The following is a 14,635-nucleotide window of genomic DNA, read 5'->3' on the forward strand; positions in this document are numbered from 1 at the left end:
TTTTTTTCTCCATCCTGATCTCAATTCATTTGACCCATTTAACCACCTCTAATACACCTGTGTCTGTAGCAGTGATCACTGTGTCATGCATGCAGTCTACTTGGGATGAAGACACTGACACTACAAGGAAAAACAGTAAACATGTTGTGATTTCAGCTGTGAATTTATTGATAAGAATGGTCCAATAAATAGTTTCACACAGCAAAACCAATGACCGATGGTTCAGAACTGCTCAACATCCTGTCAGTGCTTCACTGCCCATGTCACATAGTTTGTCACGTAACAGAAAAAAAAAACAGATTAGAAATGACGGATCCTTGGGGTCAGAGAGGGGGAGCTGACCCTGAGGGGACAGGAGTGTGGGGTGGGGGGGGTTGATCCCATTTTTCTTGTATTTCAGAATCATTTCTCAGCTAAACGGTCACAGGTGGAGCGATACAGTGCATGAAATTTTAAACAGACGTTAGCAAGTCGAAGCTTCAGTAAGAAAAAACAGACAACATGAGAAACGGTGGCCATCTTTGACAAAGTCCAAAGAACGTGTCTTGAAATTACTAGACAAACTTTTTTCTCACCCCCCTTGTTTGTTTCACTGCACCTGCCATTTGTAATGTGAAACCTCATTTTATCTAGAATTTACATCTAAATCCAGGCCATGTCGAGACACATTCAAATCAATAACGTGATCTGCGTTTAGATTGTAAAGCCTGTTTAAAATGGGGGTGTGGTTCCTGCTTCCTCTTAGTGAGCATGGGGTCTGCCGCGGCCTCTGCCCCTGCCGCCGCCCGGGGGTCCGTCCATGGAGCTGCGGGGGTTTTTGATGGTCTCGTCCACCGACAGGATGAGGCAGGCCGCTTCTGAAGCCGCCGTCAGGGCGTTGATGCGCACGATGGACGGTTCCCACACGCAGGAGGTGAAGTTGTCTGCGATGTCCTCGCTGTTGATGTCCACGCCGTACCACATGCCGCCCTGCAGGGAGTCAAGGGGGATGAGGTATATGCTTAAAACTGAAGGCCATAAAAGTGCCTCATGAAACTGCTTGAAGGGATAGTTCAATATTTTTGGCAAATTTGGCCCATTGCCATAATCCCTATAGTCTTAAGAGTAGGTTTGTTACCTTTAATTGTCAGTGCATGCTGTTTTTAGAACGGTGGAGCAGAGCCACGAGCTACTTAGAGCTACGCTACGGAGGCTAATGGGATTTCCCTCATCAAACTCATCAAATACACAATCCAACAACTCCAAAACGCTCTGGTGGACAAGTTGTGACCTGCACATTCACCACACTATGAGATAATAACGGAACGTTACGAGACCGAGTTGTTTTTGAGGCAAATGCAAAGACTGCTTTGCCAGCTTTTGCACGAGAGCGTTTTGGAGTTGTTGGATTGTGTATTTGATGAGTTTGATGAGGGAAACCAAGAAATCCCATTAGGCTCATGGGATTTCTAGGTTGATGAGTTTGATGAGGGAAACCAAGAAATCCCAGCAGCTCGCGGCTCTGCTCCGCCGTTCTAAAAATAGCTTGCACCGACAATTAAAGGTAACGAACCTACTGCTAAAACTATAAGGATTATGGCAATGGGCCATTTGCCAAAATGTTGAACTATCCCTTTAACTTCAGAGCGTCTTCACTTCCTACCTGTGCGTGTTTGGCGCGCAGTTTGTTCAGGATGTTGGTGGCGTCGAAGCCGGCGTTGTCACACAGCTGTCTGGGGATGATCTCCAGGGCCTTGGCGTACGCGCCGATCAACAGCTGCTGTTTTCCCGGGATGGTCCTGGAATAATCCCGCAGGTACTTGGACAGCTCCATCTCTATGGCGCCTCCACCTGCTACGACGGAGTCATTCTGGAAGCAGTCATCAAATTTAGTCAGTTTGTTGCTCTCAATTCATTCAAAACCAAACAATTGTATTACTGTGTTCAACATAATGTTATATTCTTCCTCATTAATAAATTTAGCATTAAGATTGGAAGAATGACCAAATGGGAAATAAATCAAACCATCCCAGACTGAACAACCTGCAGATCACTTCTGTATAATCCCACCACTGATATTTCACATGACTACATCTTTACAGACCCTCCATGTCCTGTGGGTGGAACGTGCAGTAATACAGTGTTCAATATAACATGTCCACTGACCTTGATGGCTCTGCGTACGATCATGATGGCATCATGCAGCGATCGTTCCGTCTCCTCTGTGAACTGCTCGGCCCCGCCCCTCAGGATGATGGTGCAGGTCTTGGCCTTGGGGCAGCCTTTGAAGAAGTTATACCTGAGGACACAGTCATGACGGGTGTGAGCTGTGAGCTGGAGCCGAGGGATTCATAGTTTACATTAGAAAAGGCACAGAATGTAAATGTGCTCCTCTTACCTCTCTCCTCCAACCTGGACCTCCTCAAAGAGTTCACACTGTCCCAGGACGTCTTCTGTCATGGCTCCCACTGAGGTCTGGATGGAGCCGCCGCAGGCCTGTAGGTCACATCACATCACACACACTCAGTCAGTCAGTTAAATCAACATCATCATCAAATGACTTCTACATTAGTTTCTAATAAAAATGACTTCTACATCAGTTTCTAACTAAAATGACTTGTACTTAGGAAAGTGTATTCCAACACACGGTCTAATGGCCCTTTTCCACTAGCGCTGCTCGGCTTACTTTTCTTCTAGGGATAGTACCTGCTGCTTCATTTGGCAACATTTTGGCCGAGATTCCAAGCGATTCGAGCCGATACTAAAACGTGGTGTCAACCAATTGCCGCCCGCTGATTGGCCAGAGCATTTTCTGCGGAAGAGTTGTGAGTGCGACGTCCGACAATCAAACCTGCTATTTTTAAAGCTTAAAGAAAATTGAATTTGAGCCCACTGTGGGTATTAACATTAGTGTAATAACTCATCTATCAGACGATGTAGCCCAAACTTTGTGCAAAATTCTATTTTCGAGTAAATCCGGGATGAAAGTGTGGTATTTTTTTTCCGCATTGGATAATGCAGGCACACGAATTATACGTCACGTTGCTCACGATTCATCAGCCACTGATATTGGATCCGTCTATCAAACATCTGAAACACATACACACACACAGAGCTCAGTCTCGCCCCAAGCATTGAATATCCCGCCCGCTCGATAACGAAGCAAATCAAATTTGTTTTCCTTACTCAGGTAAACTTGTGCGGCAACTTGTGGAAGCTCGGCGCGACAAACAGGACAAACGGCCATTTCTGAACACCTTTAAAAACACACCGGAAACAGCGCCCACTGGTCTGGACTGAGACTGCTGTTATTCTTTCACGTGACTTATACGGCCGTTTAGCAGAAAACCACACCGTGTTAGTGTGGTGCAGACAAGTCAGTTTGGAGCTGACGAGAGGATCGAACAAAGAGCAAGACGATGCTGTAGCAGTAGCAGTATGGTACTCATCACACTGAATGATAATACATTTAGAAAAACTGCCTATTATGCACCAATTTAGTTGGACTTGGAGCAAACTGTGAATACACAGATTATTTGTATCAGGAGGCCGATGCTGAACATGTATGTGTAGGACCCTACCATCATGGTCCTCCTCAGGTCCTCCTCCTGCACTCTGCCAGCACAGAACAGGTCTCTGTCGGCGAAGTACTGGGTGGCCACATCACCGATTGGCAACTTGGACAGAACCACCTTGGCTCCCGACTTGTAGATCTTCTCCAGTTTGTCGTACAGGATGTTCCACTCTGCATCTACGATGGCCTGGTAGTCCTGCAGACACACACACAGACAGAGATGCGGGGCAACAGTGAGGTATGTGATGCTGTGCAGTTTTTTTAGGTGGTTGTCTGATGCTGTGCTGCAGTCTCACCTCCACATTTTTCACGCGGACTTCGGCGTTGTCCTTCTCAGCCTTCAGCTCCAGCTCCACGTTGAGGAGTGCGATCTTTGGATTCTCGTAGCGTTTGGGCTGCATCTCGAAGCCGGCGTAGGAGAAGGTCTTCTTGAACGCAACCCCAGAGATCAACTGGGAATCCTGGACGGACGCATTACAGAGAATTTGGCATGAGCAACAAAAAAGTGTTTTCTCTTTTTAAATGGATACTCAATACACAAAATTGACAATTCACAAATTTTCTGCTCACCGTCGTACCAAGGAAGGGTTTGGAGAACTTTCGGAGTTAATTTATTTTCCAAACAACTTTTTCATGTGGCGGCTTCAGGACACTTAGGTCAGTACGGAGGTATTTGGATGTTTCATAGTGTGTGTTTTGGACGATTAAAAAGTGAGTGCTATCTGCCGCCATTATATGAAAATCTGTCAAAAGCGTTTTGATGACTCTGAAAGTTCTCCAAACCCTTCCTTGGCATGACGGTGAGCATAAAATTGGTGAATTATCGATTTTGGGTTAACTATCCCTTTAATTTTCATCAAGATTCATGCCACAGAGTGCTGAGCTCATGACACCCACCTCGAGGGCTCCTCCCTGCACCTTCTTGATGCCGATCATCTTCAGAGACAGCAGCTCCTCCAGAGACATGACGGCGTCCACCACCATCTTGGAGAAGAAGCCCTTCTGGCCGGCGATGAGCTTGGAGTTCATGGCTGTGGCCGCACACTTCTCCAACAACTCCCTCTGCTCTCTGAGAGGAGAGAAGCACATCGGAAAATGTTTCTCCTGCTACTAGACGCAGTTTAAGTGACGATCAAACCTCAAACACTAGATGGCTGAGATTGAGCACTCACTGCTTATCGCCTTTCTTCACAGGGATGGCGATTTCCTTGATCTTGCTAACTGCGAGGTGGGTGGCGGTGCGGAAAGCTCTGATGATGGTCTGAGGGTGGAGACCCTCCTCCACATACGGCTTCAACTGCTTCAGGAACTCGGCGGCCAGGAGGGTGACGGAGGTGGTGCCGTCTCCGACCTGTAGATGATGCCAAGGAGATCAGTGTGAATAAATGGGAAAAATTACTTTGTATGTGATTGAGACAGAGACAGAAACACACACACACACACACACACACACACACACACACACACACACACTTGTTACCTCAGCATCCTGGGAACGGGCGATGTCCACCAGGGTCTTAGCAGCGGGGTGAACCACGTCCAACAGTTTCAGGATGGTGGCTCCATCGTTGGAGATTGTGGCTTTACCTGGAAAACAGAACATTCACACATTTTAGATAAAGGATAACTAATAACCGATGAGTCCCAGTCATTCATTATTAAACCCTCTCTCTGACCTCTGCCATCCACCATCAGTTTGTCCATCCCTCTGGGCCCCAGGGTGGTCCTGACAGCCTCAGAAATCACCTGGGGGGAGAGAAGCAGGTAGAATTAGAAAGATATCCTCAGAGAAAAAAAAGAAAAAAAAAGAAGGAAAAAAAGCAACTAACAGGAAATAAATATTCAAGAAACTAATGAGAAAATGGATAGTCTTCTGACCTGGCAGGCATTGATGTTACTGATGAGCTGGGGAATGCCCTGAGACGAGTCTGTCCCCTCCTTCAGCAGGATAACCGGTGTGGGCTGGAGGGAGAGAGAGATGGATAGAGGCAAAGAAGGGGGGTGGGAGGGATTGGCACAAAAGAAGGAGAAAGAGATGAAACTGTTAGAAACTGTGACAATTACACCACCTTGGCTGAAAACAAGCCAGACCTGCTCTCATGGGTAACCTCTTGGTCTTTTCTATTTTGTGTGTGGACTTTTAACCTTGATGTGAATCGGGACTTATTTTTGGTGTAAGATTTCTACATGTTTTATCCATGTGTCATGGTGAATTGTCTTGTCTGTATGTGTTTTATGACACCTGCCTTAGCAATGGATGAAATTTAGCAATTGTGCTAACTCCGGCACATTTATATTGATGCTTTTTGCCGATATGTTGATTAATGTGCATTGTCCTAATCAAATAAATGCATAAATAAAAATGAATGAAGGTGGAGTTACCCATAGTTTACTTCTGCTGGAACAACACACAGAACAGCAGGTGTATAAAGTACAGTACAGATGTTGAAAATAGTGTGTGTATTAAGAGTACTACATGACAATAGAGCTATAATTCAGTGTAATGTCCTGCAAAATCTTATCCAACTTTACATCAGGAAAAACTGGGGACACAAACTATCACTGATTCTCAAGATCCTTCGACACAGGAGACTGCCATAATGTGCAATTACAATATTAACAGTCACGTTGTCAGGGTGCTGACTTGAGGTGCATCACTGAGTCTCTTTCCCAACCTCTGACCTAAAATGGTAAAAGCCGCTCATGCTCAGTCTACTGCTGTAGCTGCAGGGTGTGATGCCTTTGTTAGCCCCTGTCCAGCCCCTGTCCAGCAGCCTGTCTGTCTTGTTGACAGTGAAGCTGCTCCCTGCAGCAGACCACCTGTCACTGCTCCTTTAATCAAAGACCTAATACTCATCAGTACGGAAGGATCTAGCAGATCTCTGCTCGTGACAGTGACACTTCACTAACTCCTGTGTTCACCAGGCCTTTGTCTATGACTGTGCATCATCCAGGAGCCACAAGATGCTCAGTCTGGTACCAAACAGACACTGAAACACCCATAACGACTTCTCACAGGCAACAGACATGTCCAGATTCAGAGCAGCTCTTTGCTCTTTACAGTAACGTAAAACAGAACTGTTTCACATGCAGCCGTTCATACAAAGAGTTCAACCAGACCAGAGCTAACTCATCTACATGCTAACACTACTAAAACAACAGGCGCTGCCCAGATGTACGACATGAAAATACATTAAATAGTCCTTAAAATACAAGTTCAAACAGTGACCAACCCAGAAGGGTTTCTTTAATACACAATAATCGCTAACATGTCAGCTAGCATCACCGTTAGCATCGTATACGCCCATTGATGCCGGGTAGCTAATCCTGCGATGCTAACGCAGTGTGGCTAACAATTAAATCTTTCTAAACATCATCTTCACAAAATAACGTCTTCCCTAGTCTGCCGACGGACAGTCAGTTACACGGAGCACAGATTAAAGGCAGACGCCGGCTAATAAACTGCACGATGGCCGCGGATTGTAAGTTTGAGTGTGGAGCATGAATGCTAACTCACTCACCATCATCTTTGCAGTTTGTTCGAGAAGCTTTTCCACCGGCGACTCTACCCACAATGCCTTTCGAAAGAGACGGCCGCGAGGGGTGCGTTCAAGAACATGCTGGAAGATTTGGTCAGGGATTTTTAGATTTTCTGAATAAATACAATTATGGAGGCTTATGTGCTCAATGATAGGCTAAATTATGAAACATATTATAATATGTGTTTTAACTAACTAGTCGTATGTTTTATCTACTCATTTCATCATGGTATTGATATTGATAGATACCTTCTGGTTTTCTTTGCTGATTTGTTCTTTCTGTCTTTATCTTTTCGTTTGTTCTGTTTCTGTTTGTTTGCAAATGACATGTAGCCTAATATGTTTGTTTATGTTATCATCACACTCATGCACAGAGATCATGTGACAGTTTCCATGCTATTAACATGACAGTGAATATGCCATCTGTGTCTTTGCATGCTGTGCTGCAAAACAAACAACATGCAGAGACAATTTGCATTTCTTCCAATACAATGATCCACCTGTGCTGTGTATTTCTACTGCATGAGAGAAGTTTTGTATAACAGAGCAACTACTCTATGTGGTGTGCTTACTCTCAAATGTTGTTCTAGTGTGTTGGTTTTGTATTGAAACACAGGACACTTCAGATTTCTATTTTTCAGTAAGGTTTATTTCACATCATTACAGTAAAGTAAAGTTGCAGCAAGATTTTTTCAATCAGATAGTTTAAAAGGCCTATTGCCAAACAGAAAAAAGAAAAGCAGCAGCATTTCCAGCTTTACAACATTAAGGCCTCTCATATTCATAGTTATCGTTTAATAAAACAAAGTTTAGAAATTCCACAAGCCTATAAAGAAAAGGAAATATAGGGTGATAAAACAACAAATATAAATTATCATTCCAAAATAAATCAAGATAAACACACCACACTTTATGTATGACTTTATGGATGACGTGCTGATGTTTCTGTCTCCTTTTCATGCCTTCTTCTGGACAACTGTTACAACATCAAAGAAATGTGTTTAAAGTATTTATACTACAGTCAGAAAATGACAGTAGTTATAATAGCACAGTATCTCAAGTGTTTTTTGATGTCATAAACGGCAGCCTGCCCAGCCTGTGCAGGTAGAGCAGAGGCTGCAGGTAAGTGCAGCTGACTACCGCAGCGAAAGCCGTGGTCTTATACTGACATGCGAGGGTACGAGCTGGAACCAGTCCATCCAGACACAGGCAGATGAGGTAGGGGAGGTAGTTGACCGTGAGCACAGTCTGGATGATGACGATGGTGTTGAAGGCTTTCCTCTTTGAGGAATTCATCTCTCCTTTTCCTCTCGGCTTGCTTCTCACAACTTCCTTTGCCTCTATTCCCCTCTGGCTGCTCTGTACCTGTCTCCCTGTTTGGTGAGTCTCTTCCGCTTTCTTGTCCATTTCTGTCGCCTGTCTGTCCCCCGGTGGAGGTTTTTTCAGTGTTTTGAGCACAGACCAGCTGCAGAAGGTGTCCACGACTAGAACAGGGGGGAACACCACGCACACTGTGATGGAGGGACTGTCAGCAACAGCAGCTAACATCATCAGGACATTAAAGCACCATGAGACAGCCAGACATCCCCATCTGTACTGAGGCGCATTATACCTGTAGGGCAGGGAGGGAGAGAACAGGAGAGTCACACAAGATGAAACAAAACCACAAACACCTCAGATCTTTAATTAAAGGCAAAAGTCTTCCTGAGATCAACTCAACTTAAATATTATTCATTTTCTAGTCTTTTTTTATTCATTTTACCAATTTTAACTACAGTACATGTGCACTGATTTCTTAGTGCTGCCAAAAGACATGGAAGCACCAACAACTGCATTTTTTCAAAATGTTAAATTAGTCTGGCGACATCAATCTCCATAGAATTTTCATGTTAAAATACTCAACTTTACACAGAAATTAACATGTTTCCAGCCTGGCACAAAAAAAGCTGTTTTAGTCTCTAAGGCAAGGCAAGGCAGCTTTATTTAGTACATTTCATACCAACGGGCAACTCAATGTGCTTTACATGAAAACAAAACATTTGACAGTAAGAATTGGAAATGGGAAAAACAACAACATAAAAACATTTTTTTTTAAATTAAAAATTAAAATAAAACCCAAAATAGTAAAAAAAAAAAAAAAAAATTGGAAACATTAAACATACAATTAAAAGCAAGAAAAAAGAATAAAAGAAAGTATAGGAAAAAGAGAGAGGGAAAAATATAATATTATAGCGATGGGTTGGGTCCGGGCTATCTATTGGCAAATTTAGGCAAATTCTGAGCAACAAACAGGATAATAGGAAGACAGGACAGTTGACCATATAATTACACCAGTTGAGGGTTGAACCCACAACTTCTAGAACCAAAGATGTCTATCGTACTGAGCTAATTGGCAAGTGGCAATGCTACGGTGGCTTCACAAATTGAGTAAGCCATTCACTGTCGTGCAGGCAGATTTGAAACCACTGTAAAAAGAAAAGTCAGTTTTTGAGGTAAGATTCTATTATATTCTATCTATTTTGTACATTTGTTTCACAAAGACTGAAACTTTGTTGACGTTCTTTTTCATGTTTACTACACTGATTTTAAAAAAATGTAGGCCTTAAAGGAGTATTATCGCAAAATTCGGCCACTAGATGGAGCCAGGCGGAGCTTATCAGATATAAACAAGTGGGCAGCTGTCAGAGAGAGAGAGCAGCCTCGTTTAGTCCCCCCCCCGCCCCCCCTCCTTCTCCCTCCTCCCTCCTCCTCCCTCGCCAGGCTGAATGAACGTGCAATCGCGGGAAAAAGGAAAACTCGCTAGTGGAAGCGGCAGCTCTACGTCGCGCACAACCACAACAACGACAACAACAACTGAAACGTCCTCCTCCTTAATAACGCTGAGAGGACAGCTGAAGAAAGACACAGGGACGTGGAGACAAAGTGTTCTACCAGCGATTCAGTGACTGTGAGCACCCTAACACTGCTACATTACTTACTGTTGCATATTTGTCCGGTTCGGAGGTCGGATTTGCGAGTTCCGAGTGCATTTTAACGCAGCAAGCGCCGGGCCGGCTTGGATCATAACAAAGACAAATGCTGCATTTGCCCCACGGACACTATACTGTTGGCGATTTTTTTTGTAAATTTAGTTATGGCTCCCCCCGACCCATCTTTTACATATGTCAGCTTATTTTATGCTATTACTGCTGTATTTGCGATAATGCTCCTTTAAAGCAGAAGTAAGCGGAATGTTTGTGTTAATATAAGTCTTAAATAGTTATATCTTCCGACAGCAATCACTTATACAGAGTGTTTGGTCTGAAACACGGGTCTGTCAGTCACTCTGCTCTGCTGTAAGCCGAGGAGAAAACTTTCCTTGTATCCTACAACCTTTATCCAATGAGGAGAGAGAACGGCAGCTGTGTGTGCAGCCAAGGGATGCGTGTGAATGTGGTGACGTAGGGACGAGGGCGGGGACTGCTAACTCCATCGGCTGACAAGAAGTTAGCCAAAATGACCGGATCGCTTACTTCTGCTTTAAAAAGATTTTTTAATCTCATATATTGTAAATTTTAGAGTGTGACCCATTGTCTCAGTATCAGATTTGTATGTTGAATCTTCAAAGTCAGCAAAGTAACAAGTTTTAATGGTTGCAAAGATAAAAGTATAAAGGTAAAAAGTATAACGCTTGTCTCTAAGTGGAAGAATAAAGTTGCATTAATGGTAATACTCAAGCACAAGTACCTCAGAACTGTGCTGCTGTCAGTTATAAATCCAGCATAAATTAGCATAGATTTAGCTGCTATAAATTCCACACATTGTCCAGTTGCTGTGATTTCTCCCTCACAACTTGCAGGCTCAGACTCAACTCATGCAGGTGTTTGGCTTTTGGATAATTGGGATTTCCTCCATGCACGACACCGTGGGTTGTGCATAAAAGTAAAACGTGTTTGCATCACATTAATCTGACAGACAAACGGCTCCTCTTGCTGTGTTATGCATCACAATGTATGTTGGCTACATATCCTACAGATATTAAAGAGTCTATAGAGTTGTGAAATGCAGGAGAGTGATCCGCCTCCCTGCAGCACGAGGAGCCAGGTGTCATCAATCAGCACGTTACTGCTTGACTTGTATAAAAGTTGTGTTGTGTGTCTCAGTGTGTAGCTGCTCTCTGTGTGAAGGACGTGCCCACTGCCCAGTACTGGTGAGTGTCAATGACTTTGGTGTAGTTTAAAGACCCCCTCCCATGAAAATCGTGTTTTTCGTGCTTTTCACATGTTCCTGTGGCATTTTTCTTGTGTTAGAGCACATATCAGCAGAAAAGGAAGTGCAAAATTGCATTTCTGAGTTTTTCTGCCTTCAAATTGCTGTGAACCAATGGCAGACGCAAACTGGCAGTTTCAGGGAGACTGGAGCTGACGTGTCACAGCTCCAGGGGAGGGCACTAGTGCTACAAGCTCCCGCCCCGCTCTGCATCTGGCTCAGAGGTGAAAGGCTACACAGCTCGGTGTAGCTGTCAAGATATAACAGGTATAGCTCACCTGGTAGAGCAGCTTACACTGTGAGCAAGAACTATATTCCAGTCTGGGATCAAATCCCAGTGTAGAGTTTTACACTAAACCCGCTGAATCTGTAATTGTACAATGTCCAGCTGTCGGCAAGCTGCGAGGAGGTGGCTGGGCGGGTGCAGAGCAGCGCAGTCTCCGCCCACCCTCCAGAGGTGCATTGCTAATGAACTGGTTTTAAAATGACCGAAAAGGGTCGCGGGAGGGGGACTTTAAGGACTCTGGTTAATTTGTGTTTTATTGGCTTCAGTTTTTAAATGTTAATTTGATATTTTAATCTTTTGTTCCCCTGTCTGTCATTCAGACCGACGGCCTATACTCTCAACTCAAACTAAAGATGTCCGGCCGTGGAAAGAAAACGGTGCCAGAACCAAAGGCTAACACGTCTCGTTCCGCCAGGGCGGGGGTCACCTTCCCGGTGGGCCGCATTCACAGGCTGCTCAAGAAAGGCCGGTACAGTCGGCGAATCGGCACCGGAGCAGCAGTGTACCTCGCAGCCGTCCTGGAGTACCTCTGTGCTGAGATCCTGGAGTTGGCCGGGAACGCCAGCCGTGACAACAAGAAGCGCCGCATCGCTCCTCGTCACATCTTGTTGGCCGTGAAAAACGACGAGGAGCTCAACAAGCTGCTGGCAGGGGTCACGATCTCTGAGGGTGGCGTCATCCCAAATATCCAGGCAAGCCTTCTCCCCAAGAAGACCAAGGCCCCACCCAAAGAAGACAGCTCTGCTAAAGATGTTGAGTCTCAAGAGTTTTAAATCTGCACGTGCAGTCTGGAAATATTTATACTTGTTATTAAATTAAAGTCTATGCTTTTAAATCTAAGCTTGTCTAGTCATGTCTGACACGTGTCTTGTTGTTCAGCTTGGACAAACTGGCTGAGAGCTTCAGTAACCAGGGACACTTCTCATTTCTCAGGGCTTTTGAGACGTTCTTGACATCCACTAGAACTTGGGTTTCTTCACCTTGAACCCTGGTTGTGCTATTGTGACCTATGTAAAGGTTGTCTGCCTGTGTAGACTCTCAGGGAGTCTACACTGATGTGGAGGTCTTGAACATTTCAACTTGAAAGAGACATTACTAAACAGTCAAACATTTCCATGCACTGTAGGCTCAATTTTCTTTGATAAATCAAAAATCCGCGAACGGTTTTGAGACAGTCTGAAGATGCTCTCTTGCAAGTTTGGTGACAATTGAGTAAAAATTGTGGGAGGAGATGCATTTTTAAAGTTTTACAGTTATTGAAAAAAATATCTCTGGGCTACATTGTGGTGAAGTTTCAAAACTGTAGCATGTACCATTGGTTTGGTAGGAGTTTTTAGATTTAAACGTTTATTGGGGGCATGTCCGTGAGTGAATCTGGCATGGGACTGGACTTTTGTGCAAAGTTTGGTGATTTTTCAGCCATGGGAACTATGACTTCCTCAGAAGAAGAATTCCTAGGAATACATATAAAAAAATAAAAACTAGACCAAAATAGAACATAAAATATGAGTTTGCAGCATGAAATATCAATTTGCTTTAAAACAATAAGAGGACTTGCAGTGCAAATCCAAGATTAAGATGAATAAAAGGTAGTCAAAAACAAAAAAAAGTCACATTTATCGGGGTGAATTTTTTTTTGGAATCATTCATTGTATCAAGGCTTAAAGTTGCATAATTGAGGGTGTGGCCACAATGAGTGACAGGTGGGTGCGTATGCTTGCCACAAATCTACATGCTCTCAATTTTTTTTTTCCCACGCACGTTTCATCCTAATGCACAATTTGGTATTAGCTGAGCAATTGGTGCATGGACATGCTACCAAAATGGTGACAGTGACTCACTTCCTTCCTTTTGGTCTGACTCAAGTTTAAGTTTAATATCTAGCTCCGGTTGGTGCTGCATTACCCTCCCTGTGGTAGGGGATATACACTGACAACTAGGTATGCTACAACCTGTTACTAATTTTAAAGCTACAATGGATTTAAAAATTAGATTGTGTCTTCTACGTATGTGAACGTTGTATGTGGTTTTACCTTTGATAGAGGAGGGGTCGCACCACAGCCAAGTACCTCTGCACACACACCAGACAGAGGAGCAGCGGCTTCATAACAGCCATCAAGGATGTCAGGACGGTAACCATGGCCTGCAAAAGCCTTGTCTGCCACAGGAACTGATCGACAAAATGCAGAGGCACAATCAGGTAGAAGGCGAGCTGGGTGAGGGCCAGGTGGAGGGGGAAGAAGTCTGCAGGCAGGACGCCAGAAACCTTTGACCTGAAAATTTGATAAATGTAAAATAACCATCAGAATAAAGAGCTAATTTGATTTATTTATTAATGAATTCATGGAAACTGCATTGTGGAATACAATTCGTGTACATGTTATGTCACAAAATGACATTACATTTTCCTGAGGATGTGACACACGAGCCAAAGGTTCGACGGGACGCCGACAAGGAATTCAAAGACATATGTGATGAAGAGGATGAGCAGGCCTGTCGAAAGTCCGCTTAAATTCTCATCATCTATGCAATTTGTCCACAAATCCACTGAAGCCGAGGAAGAAGAGTTTGTAGCTAAAACACCCATACTGTAGAAAACAAAGAGAGAGAGAGAAGAAATCAATGAGTGGAACAGAAAGGTAGCAGTGAGAGGGAAAAGAGATCCAGTGTTGTCATCCAAACTGTTCAAGACGCTTGATCATATAAAATTGCAAACCTGGAGCCAACACACTCTTAATGGAATTACTGTATGTTTGTGAATGATGCGTATAAAGAAACTGACACAAACCTTTCTGTGTGCAGGGTGAATTGTCCAAGAAGGGCAGTGGAGTTGCTGCTGGGTTGAGAGTTTCTATAGAAATAAGGTAAACTTCACAAATATTTAGCATGACAGGCGTTGTATGGATTTGCATGAAAATTACGTAACCCAGATGCATATGTTGTGGTCCGACTGGACCTTTATCATAGGCTCTGTCTCCATGTTCTTCTTTCAAAGATTTTAAAGATTTT

General features: G+C 43.8%; 2 protein-coding genes across 2 annotated transcripts; one reads left to right on the forward strand and one right to left on the reverse strand.

The window, feature by feature from the left end:
• Positions 1-144: 144 nt before the first annotated feature.
• On the reverse strand, positions 145-7,121 carry cct7 (chaperonin containing TCP1, subunit 7 (eta)). Its single transcript, XM_083992875.1, has 12 exons — positions 7,075-7,121; positions 5,432-5,515; positions 5,230-5,299; positions 5,034-5,140; positions 4,726-4,904; positions 4,451-4,622; positions 3,850-4,014; positions 3,561-3,749; positions 2,378-2,475; positions 2,146-2,278; positions 1,643-1,849; positions 145-969 (listed from the first exon to the last, which is right to left on the reverse strand). The coding sequence occupies exons 1-12, from the start codon at positions 7,078-7,080 to the stop codon at positions 742-744; spliced, it is 1,638 nt and encodes a 545-aa protein (XP_083849001.1). The 5' UTR covers positions 7,081-7,121; the 3' UTR covers positions 145-741.
• A 4,858-nt stretch (positions 7,122-11,979) lies between these two features.
• On the forward strand, positions 11,980-12,399 carry LOC311001414 (histone H2A-like; the record flags this gene model as incomplete). Its single annotated transcript, XM_083992502.1, has 1 exon — positions 11,980-12,399. The coding sequence occupies one exon, from the start codon at positions 11,980-11,982 to the stop codon at positions 12,397-12,399; it is 420 nt and encodes a 139-aa protein (XP_083848628.1).
• Between the last annotated feature and the right edge of the window lie 2,236 nt (positions 12,400-14,635).

Source organism: Trachurus trachurus, assembly GCF_905171665.1.
Source record: "Trachurus trachurus genome assembly, chromosome: 18".
NCBI classification, from domain to species: Eukaryota; Metazoa; Chordata; class Actinopteri; order Carangiformes; family Carangidae; genus Trachurus; species Trachurus trachurus.

Bases quoted from the DNA above. Each gene is read 5' to 3' on its own strand.
- cct7 (XM_083992875.1), bottom strand. The intron at 5,300-5,431 runs GTCAGAAGACTA...CTCTCCCCCCAG, and splicing joins GTAACATCAATGCCTGCCAG to GTGATTTCTGAGGCTGTCAG. The intron at 4,905-5,033 runs GTAACAAGTGTG...CATCATCTACAG, and splicing joins CCCGTTCCCAGGATGCTGAG to GTCGGAGACGGCACCACCTC.